Raw genomic sequence first — 16,093 nt, 5'->3', positions numbered from 1 at the left:
TGTTTTAAATACCGCTCCCAAAAGCAGGTCCCACCGAGATTTGAACTCGGATCGCTGGATTCAGAGTCCAGAGTGCTAACCATTACACCATGGAACCGCGATGTCGGTGCTTCAAACTGGATGAGTCACGTGACGCACTGACAGCACCTGATCCCACTACAGCTGATCTTGTAGCCCAGAGTCAAAGACGGTACAAGAACTGCAGCAGCACGACTGTCAGATTGCTTTCACTGACAGGCTGAGAGTAGGAAAGTCAAGAGAGAAGGATGAACGAAAATGGTTTCTGAAAAAAATATATGTTTCGTTTTAATGACAGAGAGCAGAACAACAAGAGGGCAACAGGAAAAAAAGAATCAAATGTCAAGGCCTGTGGAGAAATGTCAAAGGCTATTAATTTGCATGTACTCAAAAGGAAGGACAATCTTTACAATCTTCACTTATTTGGAACTTTCAATGTTACATTCTTTATAAAATTAAGTATTTAACTGCCGATCATCTCTAAATTGTATTTCCTCACCAGAAGGTCTGAATGCTGACATGGCATTTCAAAGCATATTCCACAGGTTGGAAAACCTCCAGATTCCCGTGAAACTTCCTGAAGACATACAGTAAGAGTCCACAACTACATAAAAGTAGTCAAATTGAATGTACTGAATCTAAAAATTATCCTATGAAATATCCATCGTTTATACCCACCTTATATAATTATTTAACTGACTTAATAATACAAATTCCCCAGTTTTACAAACAAAACACAAACACTATACTCATTTTAAACTGATCTGAACTGAAGTTAGAGTTTGAGTGGTTCACAGCTAAAGTCTAGCCGTAAAGACGGACTAGTGAGTAGACAAGTCTTTGTGACAAACAAGTCTTTGTGTTCAGTGTGATGACGTTTAATGGTCCCGACAAATTCAAAGCCACAAACAGTTCCTGAGTCCTTCACGATACAGTGGTTCCACAAAGATGTGATCTGGATTTTCTATCACAGTGGGACACCATTTTAATGGAACATGCAGCTGGAAGAATTAAAATGTGCATCCACCATGTAGTTCAAAAACCATTGTAGGGGTTCCATGGTGTAATGGTTAGCACTCTGGACTTTGAATCCAGTGATCTGAGTTCAAATCTCAGTGGAACCGAATTTAAGATTAATAAAGCTTATTAGCATTCAAACTCAAAGCACCCCTGGGTTAATGTTACACTACTACCTTGTGTTGAATCTGGCCAATTAATCACCACTGGGCTTATTTACTAGACTTCAAGCAGAAGCTGATGTAAACCTCACAGTTAGCGTTAGAGTCCTCCTGTCCTCAAGTGGCCAGAATTAAAACAATGCAGCTTTAACTATTTTTTCCTGAGACAAACTAAACATAGTTAGTGTCTACTGTTTACCTCGCACCAGGCAAGATTATAATATAGCAATTAGTTCGGCCTGTGAAGCATTATAAACACTTGTGCCGTCATTTGGTGTCTAATTAGCTTTCAGATGTAATAATCTGTCATCACACTGGACCTACAGTATTGTATTTCACCATGTGGATGTCCATAAACTCCTTTGACTGTGACGGGGTTTAAATCAGGTCCAACCAGGATTTGATATCAAATCTCTGGCTTCAAAGTGCAGACTGATTCACATAACCCTATCGCACCGTGCAGATTCTGTTATCATCTTGTATGTTACACAAATCACATGACAGAGGTATTATACAAGCAGTGACACAGTGATCGAGTCTGCAGAAAAGTGACGTTTTCGGATTGTGGATGTAACCTACTGTGGTTACTTACAGCTGTGATGCCATGGATGACAATCACCAGGGTTGCATGTAAAGGCAGCTTTTTTAACTAGTGTCAGAAATTCAGACACAAGTCTGAGAATTTGAACACTTTATTTAGACAACAAAGATCCGCTGCTCCACATGTATCTGACAAACTGATGGTAAACTGAACTATTTACCATTCACGGGATTAGTTTACCTGAGGACAGAACCCAATATACTGTCAGAATTCATTTTCTCGGATACAATGTTGAAATGTACCACACTGCATCTACAATGGCGTCAACGCATTTGTCTCCCTCTTTTCATGAGCAGTGGAGATTTATTCAGCGAGGAATTTCAGCATCTGTTTACAGAAGTCTTATGGTGAAACATTTTGGTGCACTGTGAGTCTGAACTTTCAAAAATCTGTCTGGATGGTGAAGTGTTAGCACGGCTGAATGACTCAATAGGAACCGTCCAAATGTTCAACTTTAGACATTTGCTGTAGCTCTACCATCACATGTTCATATGACTGCAAAGACAGGATATAAAAGGGATAGTTCGCCTGATAATCAAAAACGCATTTTCCGTCTGAGTTGTGGTGCTTCGTACATCTACACTGTTGTGGTGTGAGCTGCTGAGTTTTGGAGATTTCAGCCACAGAGATGTCTCCCCTCATGAAATTAACAGAATTAGATGGCCCTCGAATTGTTATACTCAAAGAGCCAAAAATACATTTGGATGTCTCTTTTCAGAAATCATGACACGTCTACTCAAGATAATCTAAGTATGAACATAATAAGTACATCTGCCAGCCGTATCACTGCACAGAAGAACAAGTGCATTTACTAACGGACTACTAACTGTTGACAACCTGTTACCAGCCCTCATCCTCGCTTGAAATGAAAGAAAAATGAGTCAATAGATCCAAAACACAGTTTAATGCATGTAGCTTTGCGTTTATAATGTGCATGTCTAGACTGAGGGAGAAATGAAACTGATAAACTAAAGTTTATATTGTTTCGAACAACGTATCTGAATGTTGGTAGAGGTAAATCCTGTTATCTCCGAATCAAGATGATTCAAATTGTTGTTTGCTTTTATATGATGAAAATGACAAATAAAGTTTTAAAAAGTATGTATCCCCATGTTTTTACACTCATAAACGTCTGAATGAAGTCCTTTACAATCCGTGTTTCCCAGAGGGTGGATCTAATCTGTTCTCAAGCATGGAGCTTTAAATGTGTGTTCAGGTTGCTCTTCCTTTTGAAGCTTTTCCCACACACCAGGCACAGATGGGGTCTCTCCCCCGTGTGAGTCACCCTGTGAGTCTCCATGTCGCCCTTCCGATTGAATCGCCGGCCGCAGTCTGCGCACTGGTATGGCCGGTCCCCCGTGTGGATTCTCATGTGCAAAGTCAAAGCTCCGCTCTGTCTGAACTTCACCCCACATTCCTTACACTGGTACGGCTTCTCGCCGGTGTGGATTCTCACATGATCCTTCAAATGACTTGACTCTTTGAAGCGTTTGCCGCAGATGGGACAGGTGTGTCTTCTCTCCCTGGTGCGGCTATTTAAGTCTTCCTCCGCTCCAAAACTCTCCCTTCCTTCAGTGCACAGGTTGGCGTTTTGCCTTTTCTTTGGCCTCGTTCCCGACGTTGTGAGCACCTTAATCCAGTCTCCATTCAACGCACTGTCTGTACTGTCACCATATTCACACTGGTTCACAGAGTAGAAGGGCAGACAGGTTCTGCTCAGTCCAGACAGGTCGTAGCCTTCTCGTCTCTCTTCCAGTGCCGTGTAAAATGTTTGGTTGCTCACAGTCGGGTTGTGTCTGGGGCTAAAAGAACAAAGTTCGTCGTAGACACTCCTCTCGGACCGAGGAGGGGCTTCGTACCGGAGGTCAGCCTCTCCCCGAGGACTAGATGACGTAAACTTTTCCACCTTGACCTGCGGGGGATCGGGGTCCTTGTGGTCCTGACGGGGGCTCCAGCCTTGTTCAGTGTACTGCTGCTCATCGGGCCCATCCTGCTCATGGTCAGTGGTCTCATCCCGATCTGCAGGGATAAAGGCGAAGTTCATGTCATTCTGAATTTGTAGTGGAAATGGATAAAAAGCAAAACCATGGCTGCATCTACATCATGATGCACCTTTTTCTCTAATTCTTCTGTAAGTTTAGACTTGGATCTACAATATTCTCGGAACAACACTTTAAATACTCAATACTACACTATTATTGTTAATACAATAATTCTGCAAAATCTACATAGTGCCCCTTTAATCTAAAAGTCCCAGTATAGTCTCTTCTGTCACCACAGATACACATCTTTAGTGTAAAGTCTACAGATGAAGATATATTAAACTGGGCCACACTTGGCCATGCCTCGACCTGACTGTCGTCTCCTGGATCCACACACTTAACATAAATCATCATTTCTATCAGATATTCTGTCAGTGTAACTTGTAAACTGTGATTTTTTTTTTTTGTTCTTTTCAGTTCATACAACATATATTGCATGTCTGTCCATCCCAGGAGAAAGATCCCTCCTGTGTGACTCTGCCTGAGGCTTCTTCCATGCTGTTAAAATGCTGTGCTGGACATCCTTATATCCACTCCCCCCCCTCCTCACCTCTCAGGCTTTCTCGCTGAAGTCCTGCAGACTCTGGATTTCCTCGGCAGGGGACCTCAGCCTCCTCACCACCGGGCTCAGCTTTGATACCTGCTGTCTGTTCAACACTTGGTACACTGTAGGGCTGTGATGGTGGCTCCTCACGACCCTCTCCTTTCACCAACTGAGGGGACACAGCGGTGTCTCTCTGCTGCCTACAGGACGCTCCCCTCTGATCAGCGCTCTGGTCACACTCCACTTTGACACGCAGGGTGCCGCTCTGGTGATCCGGGCTCGCATGTGGGGCCCAGTCCTCCTCATGGCAGCGCTCAGGGGACGCCTCCTCGTCATCACTGCCCCGAGGACTGACCTGATGCGCTGCTGGATGACAGGAGGCTGCATTAAGGGCTGAGACTGGAGATGAAATAAAACAGGATAATGGACATTTAAAGACGAGTGACCACACACCTGACCTATGTAACCTGACTTCAGGCCAGAGCACCAGTGTCCGCAGGTGATCCACCTCCCGCTTGCTGCGGCTGATCTCTCCCTGGTACTCGATCAACGTTTTCTCCACCGCGCCGAGGATCTCCACAGCCGCCGCCGTCAGCCGCTCAGAGATGAACGCGTTCAGGTGGAGTAAGGAGGACATGGCTGCTCGGTGCTGCCGCCCGGACGGATGAACACATCCTTGGATGTGACTTCCTTGTTTTGAGAGGCTTCCGTGGCTTTGTTAGAGGCAGCGGAGCGCTCAGACGGACGGATGTCGCCCCCTGCTGTTCACTCAGGGGAGTGAGCAGCTACTGACAGTCTTAGTTAGTATTAACAGTTCTGACACCTAAGTTTGAGTGTGTGTGTGCTAAAATACAATACATTTTAAAGACCGTTTCAAATTAAGAAAAATAAACATATTTAAAGGTTTTGAACCTGCTATCCTTGCACTATCATGACAAGGCATATTCTTCCTGTTAGCCAACTGCTTGTTTGATAATGCTAACGTTAGTCTACTTTGAGCCTACTGACACATCTCTGTTTAGCAGTGTGTACTAATTTATATTAAATAAGGAAAATAATTTAATTGATAATGAAATATTTTGTAATAGGGCAGCTCAACAATATCAGCAGTTAGCTATCGTCAAAAGCTCAGTTACTGTCACAGAGGGGAAAAAAGCAGCCCATGTTAATTTAGCTTTAGCCTTTAGCTGCTAGACATGAATTACATTTTCACGAAAATTGAATCATTTTCTGGCATAATCACTCTTTAAATAAGTTTTGACTTGTGATGAAGTGATTTGTATGTTTTGTTTGGTAGGACAGAACTCATTAGTCTTTGTCACATGAATTTATTAAGTTATAGTGACAACAGTCCCCTCTACACTCACAAGAGTGAAGGGAGTCGCTGCAGTCATACTTGAGGATCAGCTCTTGTTCAATTCACAATTGGATAAACATTTCCACTAACAACCCTTTGAAAAATGTTGCCTTCCTATATTAAAATAGCCAAAGCAACAGAGGAGTTATTCTTCTTGAATGCAAAGATGTGCATTCTCATAAACTACCAAGCATAAACAAGGTCATACATTCAGATGCTGTCCTGCTCTAAGGGGAGCAGCCTGTACTGACTGTAGGGTGTGTGCAGTCTTATGGTAGAGATGCACAACTGCCACAAGATGGCCTCATTATTCCAGACATTTTGTGTTATTTTTCTGTTAGGCCGTTATTTTGTATAGAATATCCCTGTTTATACAAATACTACCATGAATACAGCACTCAAATATATACTGATAACTTTAATACATTTCAAACTTCGTACTGGTTCTGAACAACCAATTTATTCTAAACACCATGTAGAGCTTTGGGCCTATAGACAGTATGTTAGTGTACATACTGCAAGTACTGATCTCTTCTGGACTGAAAAACTGAATGAGGTGTGAAAAAACCCGACTGAAATAAAAACTGCATTATCAAAACAGTACAAAAAAAACAAAATTAGAATCACTCCACTGCTCAGTTCCTACACATTTCAGACTGGGAAGCCCTGCACGATTACTGTCACATGCTTGTTGTTGTTTCTGTCAAATAGTACGTGATTCACCAGTAGGGAATGTTATTTTCTAATGAGAGTGTCCCTCTGGAATCTCAATGCAGACATCTGACAGACAAGTTCATCTGACAAACCACAGGAAACTTCACTTTTTTTAATTTCATCTTTTCAATGAAAAGAAATACTACAGGCTTGTTGTGAACATAGTCGCCTGTCTTGTCAGGAATATGACTTTTCTGAAAGAGCACCCGAGCATCCCTCACAGACTGCTCCTGTTTCTGGGAAACTGAGGCAACAGGTCAAAGGTCAGGGGTCACCCACTTCTCAGGGCAAAGTCATAACAAAACATCAGGCACAGTATTTCATGTACATTTAGAGACACATGGAGACTTAGAGAACAGGTTTACTATGGACAAAATTGTGCTTTATTACCATGAATGCCATGTAAAATATCCACACTCCATTATATGGACCCGTAAACATTTATCATGGATGTCAGACTATTTAACACACATGGGTGTTCAATCTGCTTTATTACACTGATGCAAGCCACATGCTTAGGAGGTCAAGAAACAGGGTTGCACAAGTCATATTAATGTAAACAAACAGCAACCAAGCATTATCCTTTAAACATTAGTATACATGAATTGCACAGATTTTTTTTTAAGTTGTACAAACCTGAATTGTGATTTTAAAGCCAACAAAAGCTGAATATTAGTTATGTACAGATGAGCCCACCGTTCACTTATTCATGTAATATTATCACTGCAGTATCAATGTGCTTTTTTTGCAGGGCTTTAGCGGTGTAAGCGGATACTCTGGACATGCTTTAGAGAGGTATAACTTAAGTTCATAATTTCCCAGTAGTCTGAGGATAGCATAGAAAACAGTCACAGTTATTTGTAGCAGGAGCGGCCACTTGTAAACAATGAGGGGGATAATCTCCCTCTTGACATAATTCAAATTAAATGGTGACATCGTCTGCGTAGGTGTGACTAAGAATTGTTAACTATGGAGACAGAAACAACAGAAACAACATGCTGCAAAGGTTGCATACTTACTTTTTCCCCCCACAAACCAATAAATGATACATATTTATGTTTTTTTGCAGTATGGTTATTGCTTTAAGTTTGTCAAAATGAGCTGGAATGTATTTTGTGCCAACAGTTTTGGTTGACATTTGTATGATTGGGACATACCCCAGTATTTGAATGAACTAGACTGCATTATCTATGGAGAGAAGTCATATTCTTCTGAGGCTACATCTCAAAGAAGACCAATTTAGGCGTGATATGTTAAGATTTGGTTGACTGAAAGGGAGGGGGGTTGAAAGCTTGCATCATGTGCAAATTTTATATTGGAAACATCAACATCCATCCATGTTGTGTCCCTGGTGATGTTGAGACTGAACCTACACCCTTGATTTGTACTAACGACACAGACATGTCAAGACGTTTTATTCTGAATCAGTGAATTAGAAATAACCTTTATCAAAATATAGTTCCTGTTCGATTCAAAAATAATATACACGTAATAATACTGATCTGAATACACTTTCATGTAGTTTCACTGATGTTTGGGGCAGTGTAAATTTTGTAAACTTTCATAGATAAAATTACAAAAACAAGTTAAAAAAAACCTTTTTAAACTCGTTTTGAAGAGAGCATATTAGCACACATACAACATCATGCACTTACTTGTCACCGAAATATACAAACATAGAGCACTTAATCCGTTCACAACAGTGCAAACCAGTTTGAAAAAGACATCCAGCTGTAACAGTGTATGTCAGTTACCAAGCACAGAGAGACAAACTGTCACTTATGTGTTTCAAAGTACAAGAAATACAACATTCAGCAAACAACACCTCTGACAGAGAAGGAGTAAAAGACTATATCTAAACATTTTGTACAATACCCAACAATACTTGTATCTACAGCAGTCGTTCTTTGACACCTCTGATGCCTTTCTTTAAAAAACATCTTTTTTGCACAGACAAGTTGATGACAAACTGAGCAGGGATGAAAGATAATCCTTAACTTTCCTCCACCTCCCTATCACCCCCTGATTGCCCTGGTTTAAAAATGCAGAAGTGCCACTCGCAAAAGGACAAGGCACGGCTACATTTGATTGGAGTAGGAGGTGGGCCCTCCAACCTGGCTGTACTCAGACGGCTGGCCAAGGTTCCCCTGGGTGTTGTAGCTCCCTGTCTGGTCAAAGCTACCCTGGTTGTAGGGCTCCTGGGTGAAGGTGCCGGCCTGTTTCTCAGACGGCCCACCTGCCAACCTCGCAGCACCCTTGTGCCAACCGGTCTCCTTGAAGACAAACCAGATGTTCCCAGCCCAGAGAACGAAGTTGAGAAACCCAAAAGCCTAAAGAGAAAGAGAAACAGAAAGAGAGGGAGAACTTTGACATTGACATTTCTCATTAGAAAGCATTTCAATTCCTCGTCCTCTGAAAACTCAACTGCTTTCAGGAGTTGAACATCAACAGACATATGAACTGCTTTTATCTTTTATTCTTCAAATTCACTTAAACTCCTTTCAATGCAAACCATTTTAGGTCTTAGATCTTCATGGATGGACAGTTTCCTCACAAAATTTATTCCAACTGCTTTCAATGCTCACATTTTAGCTGAAACTTTAACTGAGATCTTTTTGTCTTTGAAATGGGTGTGCATTATATTTTTTTTCAATTAGGGGTCTCGAGGCTTACTGAGACTTGAATTACATCAGGTGAGCTGTATGGAACCATTTTATGTTTTCTTTTTTCTGCTGTTCTTTTACACTTTAAAACAAGTCCCCATCTGCTTCAGTTGTTTTGAGAATTCTGCTTTGAAATTCCAGAAAGGCTTTATGGACTGCAAAACTTCTAACTGATTTTCCGACATTCCCTTTCCATCCGCATCGGGGTGACTAGATAATAACTGAATGTTTTGGGTGAACTGTTCCTTTAATTAGAAACAGGTGAGAGCATCATCATTTGCTGTGAAAGTGGCATCCTCGAAAGGTTCAGTCCATCACTGCTGTTTTACACAGCATCCAAGCGGTTTTTTTGGAATAGTCCCGGTGTTTGGGACACACATCCTGTGAACCTACCACTGAGGTGTTGAGTCCAGACCAGCGCGCTCCATGCAACGAGCCACACTTGTTGGTCTGGGTTTTGCAGGCGGAGATGAGGAGCTGCACCTCGTCTGGATCAGTTGCCAGCTTCACATCCGACAGAGCCTTGGCCCAAGCGGAGGAGCTGACCAGCCACATGAAGGAGAACACCACCGTCACTATAAAGTCCTAATGGCATGTAACAGAGGAGACACAAAGAGCATTAAAACAAAATTTAAGCTTACGAAACCACCATATTATGTTGTGTGAGCTGTGGTGGGACAATGGCGCCCGCTGAACTCACAATGAGTGGCCCTCGGTTGTTTTCACGGTACTTGTTCTGGAAGAAGATGTAGACGATGGTGGCCACGAGGGAGTACAGGAAGGCAAAGACCGCAATGGTGACGAAGAACTCTGCAGAGGACGAGTAGTCTCCGGTGAGGAACACACGCTCCCTCCTAATGCCCTCGCACACGGGCGCTTCAAAGGACACCTGGTACAACCTGATACACAGAGAGTGAGAGAAAGACACAGGGCTCAATGCAAAATTTAGTCTATAGCTCTATTTTGGGAGGACAAGTTTTAACAAAGGAGGTCTGATGATGCTGGTGATTCGACCAGCAACAATATGATTTAAAGTGAGAGGAATTATATCCATTGCAAATCTATCAACTTTAATTTTATTTAATTATCTTACCCAGACATTTAGATTCAGTTCACTCCAATCAGAAAAACACCATATTTTCTTTTTTCTCCCAAGTGGTGGATGGCAGTACAGATGGTGTCAGTATTTCTGCTGCTTTTTTTTGTAGAGACGGACCCACACACACCTACACACATTATTTTTGACTTCAGTCAATCCTACATCATGGCAAACAGACCTCTGGTTGTCAGGGTATGGTATGCTACCAATCTGAAAGTGACCACGTAGCTTTTAAGTATATTGACCACAGCCTGTTGGCTTAAGCATCATCTTTGGATAAAAGAAAATTCTCCTTGCAGATTTTTGGCTAACATTGCATTGCCCATAACTCTAATGTATCATAATGCTTTGAGAATATTTTATTGTACAGTTGTATCTATTAAGTGAAGTCATGATGTTTGACACTGAATTCATAAAAAACAAAATATTCTCCATGTGGAGAACCTTTACAAGATTATACGGCACATAATCAGTAAAGGATTTCAATGTTGATGATAAGGCACTTAAAAGATATGTTAACCCAAAAAGAGAATTCAGTCACTATCTGCTCTCTCTACTATCTCATGCTGATGGAAAGTCAGTTAAAAGATTTGTAGTCCACAAAACGTTTCTGGAGCTTCACAGCCAGTCATCAATGAAACATTCTCCTAAACAACTGGGACTTGTTTTAAAATGTGAAAAACACCAGAAAATGATAATAGAGCTATAATAACATAGCTCCACACAGCTTGTCTGGAGTAATCTGCATCTCCAAAAGCTCAGAGATCCCAAATTGAGTACGTCAAAGGTATAAGTAATGTTTTTTGGGATCAATTTGGGATCTTGGGGCTTCCAGAGGCTTACGTGGCTGAACTTTATTGAGACATTTTCTGTTTTGTTTTGTTTTTGTTTTCCAGACTGGCTATGTGCTCCACAAAACTTCATCCGGCCTTCCATCGGCATTGGGGGAGGAGATAAAGACTGATTTTTCATTTTTCGGTGAACTTATCATTAAACAGCGAAAGGAAGCACTGAGAACATTCAAGTCCCAGTGCTGCTATTATCACCATTCATTGGGCAAACTAAAGAGCCTATAGTGTGCAGTGAGTGTGCATAATTAAGACCTCATCATCTCAGCTTGTCACATTGGAAGAAAATATAATTTCGAATGATGCTGATGTCTCATCTTTAAAGCCTATATTGGCCCTGATATTAAAGTAAACACTGGTTCATAATGTTGCCATCAAACAGAGACAAGAAATGGAGCCTACTCACCTAAAAGGATAAGCAAAGTCGATGCCAATGCTGAGGTTGCTGCTGGCCTTCTCCATGCAGTCCACACTAACCCGCAGCTGCCCAGAGTAGCCCCCACATGTTGCAAATGCAAAAATGGCAAAGAGCTGGACAAAGAAGGAAAACAACAAAAATCAGATGCCTATTAGGGAAATTATATTGATTGGGAAATCTCTGAGTGCCCCTGTGAGGGCGGCATCATCAGCACTGATTTCACTGGTAAGTCTGTTGTTGATGTCAGTGAAACTGAGTTTCACACCTCAAAACTGAACCGCAGGAAAAATCTAAAGTGTAACCGGAATGAATTTCTAGTAACAAGCCCAAGTAGCAAAAATAGTGAGCATCAGCAGTCTCGCCATTTAAACATTTTGCTTACGGACATCTCAGCAATTTCTCCGCCATGAAGCCAGTTTAACACCAACTGATAGCATTTTGGTCACATCAGCACTTTGAATACAATAGCTGCAGTGAGAGAGTGGGCTGAGCTGAATTAGGACAGACTGGGTCTCGGAGTCTGGAGGAAGAGATCACTTTGTGCTCCTTCCACTGGTACCCGATGATGACTTCACCAATGTTCTTAATGTTCGTCCCGAAGCAATTGCCTTGTTCGAAATTGGCCTCACAACACCAGAATAATTCCCCTTGGATTTTAAACACAGAGACAAGTGAGAATCTGACCTGAGAAGCTGTATGCCTGCAGACACTGACACAGCAAGAAAAAAAAGAACATAAAATCTGTGTAATATGGCTGCAAATTAATTGAAATTTACTGAAATCGCAGTATGACCAAATGCAATATTTAAATCCAGAGGCTGCAGTTTATTGATTAAGTTAAAATGTGTGGAATAAACACATTATAAAGAAGCACTGTAGTGCTGCAGAGATGTCCTGAACCACAAATCATGTCCTCCAGATGCGAGGAAACATTTGTTTGCGACACATCCCAACAAATATCACACCATCCTGATTTAAATCAATCAATCAATGTTTCAGTGAAAATGAAACTTGTGTTGCAAAAATGATCATTCCAACTTATCATGACCTGCAGTGTGACAGAGAAGGAAGGAGAGGAGCACAAGTAAACAGACAGAATCCAGTCTTAAACCTAATGAATCTGCTGTAGACCTCACAGTGTAGCTCATGTGACAGGCTGTAAAAATTTGAAGGATGTCTAATATTATGTCAGAAAGTGATTTTTTTAATGCCATCATAACAACAGTTTGATGACACACAGATAAGGCAGAACAATCACACACTGAAAAAAGACCCACTGTGTTTGTTTCCAAGCTATATTTCTAATAAAAAAACAACACTTGAACTTACCGGCGCAAATATAACCATACACATTGGAGAAAGGAAGATCTAATCCAGTTTAGTGATGCTGCAGGACTCCCAGAAGCATTCTGATACTGAAACAGAAGCTGGAGGAGGCTGCCTGAGGAAAACACTTCTGTGTGTGTGTGGCTGAGTATGACCGTATACTACCACCTATCTCATGTCTCTTTCCTATACCATTCTGGTATAGGAAAACCTGGTGCCTACATTACCCACAATGCAACTTAGCTCTTGAGTGACATCACTTCAAGCAAATCATCAGATTACACGCAGCTTCCTCTGGAGCCACAAATACTCTTCATACTAGTTTTTCACATAAGAAGTGGTAGAAAACACACTTTAATACAGGATGCAATAACCTGCCAAGTTATACTACAATTTGCCAGCAAAGGCAGTGAAGAAAAAGGCTGCAAGCTTTAAATATGGATGTAAAGTACCTCTGCATATGGAAAAAAGCAGTATGAGGCCTTTCGCGGCTTCTTGAAAAGCAGTCCACTGGTGTAGCATTGCATAGGATAGTATTGGATAGTATTGATCAGAGTCGATACAGCAGAACCAGAAGTATAATTTTTTATATTTACCTCATTATATTTCCTTTTAGAAACCTGCTGCTTACATTACCCACAATGCAGTCTAGTCACTGAGTGACATCACCGGAGGCATCTATCAGATTACGTTCATTCATCTGGAGTCACATAAGGATTTATGTGAGTGACATGCAGGCTTTAAATACACAGCAAACCGCAATCGCTCTTGAACAAGTGCCTATATTATACATACAAACAATAAATATCTGAACACACTTTCCACCACTAATAAACATTTTAAATGTTTTCATATGGTGAGAGAGATTCATAAGCAAAGTACTCATTCAAGAGTACTCATTCTCTTTCTCCTCTGGTCACCATTTTTCTACCATTTGTTTATTCAGATCTGTGGAGGTCACATATTTATCAGCCATTTCAGCTGCACATGTGAGTTTGGGAAGCTAGAAAGTTGTATTGCTGTGTTCCAGGTTAGAAGTATAACAATGGGGAATCTTCACACATCATTGTCATTCCACTCCATCTTGATTGATCAGCCAATATCTAGAAGAACATCAGGCCATATCTCAAGGTAAGACCACCTATTTGATCCATTAGCTTACTGTTAAATACTGTTAAATTACATCCAGTGTGTTTTCCTTCAGGCTTAAGTACATATGTCCAGTATTTGCACTGATATTTTAGAATAAATGTACACCTTCCTATTGTTTTATTTGTAAAACTATCAAACACTAATGTTTGCTACGAAGTGGTTAGATGCTGACGTTAGCTGTTGTCTAATGGATAAATTGACCTTCTGTGGAGTTCCAACTCAAAACAAATAGGGGTCAACATATCAGTAGAGTAATAGCTGAACGATGCCGTTAGCTAGTAGCTCAGTTATCAGTGCATCTAGTGGTACGAACCCGGAGCTCAGAGCACTGGAGGGATGTTGGCATTTTAACTACTTGCACAGGAGCTTTGGACTAGGACAGGCTAGGGCTAGCTGGTTAGCATGCTAACTTCAGTAGATATCTGTGCAACACAATGCATAGACATTACGTCAGTGCTCTTATTTGGTCACATTCCGTGGATAATTTTAGTTATTTGTGAATATATTTTCACAAACATTCGTAGATATTGCACCTTTAAACTGATACAGAAATAATGAAGACTGGTGAGTCCAGGTGAGAGAGTTTAGACTTCAGGAGTGAAGAAGAACAGCGGCCATGAACAGCCAGGTCTTGGCACCATCTGAGTGAGTTATGAGTTCAAACTAAAGGACTGGATCACACAGAAATACTGTCCTCTTGCTACAATCAACAAACATGAAAATGCAGTAAACACATAATCACAGAGACACATATCCAACTTCCTAACACACACACACGTGCGCACACACACACACACACACACACACACACACACACACACACACACACACACACACACACACACACACACACACACACACACCCTCTGCCCTTAATATGCGCTCCCTCTCACAGCCCGGTTTTCCATATAAAGCTTCTGTAGCCTCAAGAGTTCTCACAACCATGATCACCATAATCAGACCTGACGCCTGGTTAGCATGAGCCTGCCCTCTCCCACATTACAGGCAGCTGGACGAGCAGCTTGCCAGCAGCTGGGGAGGAGGTATCTCTTTATGTCTTAATGCCCGTCGGCCTCTGGAGGGCGCTATTCAACAAGCCTCGGCATCATCAGATCGTTCAGCAGCACTGCACGTTCACAAATTCATCCTGACACTATCTGGGAGCATGTTCTTTAAGTGCGTAGAGTGATACTAAACAAAGAAATACAGAGAAAAATACTTCTATTGTTGCCACGAGATAGAGATGTTTTGGAGCTCACCTCAAGAGGCCTGATTGCAGACTGTCACATTATCAGCTGCTGTATGCCATCATGTGGCTGAGTGCAGACACTGAGTTTAGGATCAACACGTCATAACGTGTACCATTAAGAGCACTGACTACCTTTCTCTGATTCTTTGATTGATTTTTTGAACCAACCACATTGAGACTTCTATCAAGTATGAGACCAGATCAGGAGAACGGCTTCTGAGATACTGTGTGCTCACAGTTAGGAAGAAATTATTTTAAAAAGTGAAGCGAGATGACCTTACATCAAAACAAAGATTTTTCAACAAGTGAGTTGTCTGAACCAATTGGTTTGATGTTTTTTTTTTCAAACTTTTCTGGGTTTACTATTGATAGGACAGCTGAAGAGTGTGACAGGAAACAGGGTAAGAGTGGGGGAGTGACACACAGCAAAGGGACCCAGGCCGGGAGTCGAACCCGGGTGCAGAGCCTCGGCATATGGGTCACGCGCGCTACCAACCGTATTAAGCGGTGCCCCTGGTTTGATGGTTTGTTCAGTCATAGCATCGTCACAGCTGATTATCTTGACAGACAGATGGATATCATATATAAGGAGAGACTGGTTTCCAGCCTTCACATTGATACTAGGTGGCTGAACCGTGTGTTGAACCTGATTATGAGGCCAAAACTACACAATACAAGGTAATGCTTTGCAAAGCTAATCTGGCTCACAAAGGGCTGAGCTGGCTTTGGCTGGGTTAGGTCAGTCCCGATCAAAGCCAGACGCCGTGCGATAAACTCACAGCTCTGCTTGTTTTTGTTGCAGCTTCAGGCCTCCGATGGAGGCTGACTGCTGCTTACCTGGCTGTCATGGTGCACAGCTGGAACCTCTGCAGGGAATCCCTCTG

At 41.7% G+C, this 16,093-nt stretch overlaps 2 protein-coding genes and 2 non-coding genes across 5 annotated transcripts in view; 1 reads left to right on the top strand and 3 right to left on the bottom strand.

The window, feature by feature from the left end:
- Positions 1 to 25: 25 nt before the first annotated feature.
- On the bottom strand, positions 26 to 97 carry trnaq-cug. The gene has a single exon. It is a non-coding gene; the product is annotated as a tRNA-Gln (tRNA).
- Positions 98 to 1,070: 973 nt separating this feature from the next.
- trnaq-uug lies at positions 1,071 to 1,142 on the top strand. The gene has a single exon. It is a non-coding gene; the product is annotated as a tRNA-Gln (tRNA).
- A 728-nt stretch (positions 1,143 to 1,870) lies between these two features.
- LOC119020950 (zinc finger and SCAN domain-containing protein 2-like) lies at positions 1,871 to 5,280 on the bottom strand. Of its 2 annotated transcripts, none has more exons than XM_037100771.1 (3): positions 4,837 to 5,280; positions 4,390 to 4,749; positions 1,871 to 3,816 (listed from the first exon to the last, which is right to left on the bottom strand). In XM_037100771.1, the coding sequence occupies exons 1-3, from the start codon at positions 5,018 to 5,020 to the stop codon at positions 2,984 to 2,986; spliced, it is 1,377 nt and encodes a 458-aa protein (XP_036956666.1). In that variant the 5' UTR covers positions 5,021 to 5,280; the 3' UTR covers positions 1,871 to 2,983. The 2 variants fall into 2 exon arrangements, with proteins under 2 accessions (XP_036956666.1, XP_036956667.1); XM_037100772.1 differs by having other exon boundaries at positions 4,390 to 4,746; positions 4,837 to 5,272.
- A 1,530-nt stretch (positions 5,281 to 6,810) lies between these two features.
- Positions 6,811 to 16,093, bottom strand: part of LOC119020952 (synaptoporin) — a 20,412-nt gene continuing 11,129 nt past the window's right edge. Inside the window, exons 3-6 of the mRNA XM_037100774.1 lie at positions 11,471 to 11,595; positions 9,818 to 10,016; positions 9,511 to 9,702; positions 6,811 to 8,784 (exon numbers count right to left, since the gene is read on the bottom strand). Of these exons, the coding sequence (XP_036956669.1) occupies positions 8,533 to 8,784; positions 9,511 to 9,702; positions 9,818 to 10,016; positions 11,471 to 11,595 (768 nt within the window). The 3' untranslated portion in view covers positions 6,811 to 8,532. The remainder of the gene's footprint in view (positions 8,785 to 9,510; positions 9,703 to 9,817; positions 10,017 to 11,470; positions 11,596 to 16,093) is intronic.

Source organism: Acanthopagrus latus, chromosome 6 (genome assembly GCF_904848185.1).
Source record: "Acanthopagrus latus isolate v.2019 chromosome 6, fAcaLat1.1, whole genome shotgun sequence".
Taxonomy (NCBI): Eukaryota; Metazoa; Chordata; class Actinopteri; order Spariformes; family Sparidae; genus Acanthopagrus; species Acanthopagrus latus.
The sequence above is the reverse complement of the archived record's forward strand: the minus strand, read 5'-3'. Positions and strand labels throughout refer to the sequence as shown.

What these genes read in the sequence shown, in the direction of transcription:
- LOC119020950 (XM_037100771.1), bottom strand. Translation starts at nt 5,020, where the DNA reads ATGTCCTCCTTACTCCACCTGAACGCGTTCATCTCTGAGCGGCTGACG. An exon ending in AGTCAGGTTACATAGGTCAG is followed by an intron (nt 4,750 to 4,836) that starts GTGTGTGGTCAC and finishes CCTGTCATCCAG; the next exon opens with CAGCGCATCAGGTCAGTCCT. An exon ending in TCAGCGAGAAAGCCTGAGAG is followed by an intron (nt 3,817 to 4,389) that starts GTGAGGAGGGGG and finishes TTATCCCTGCAG; the next exon opens with ATCGGGATGAGACCACTGAC.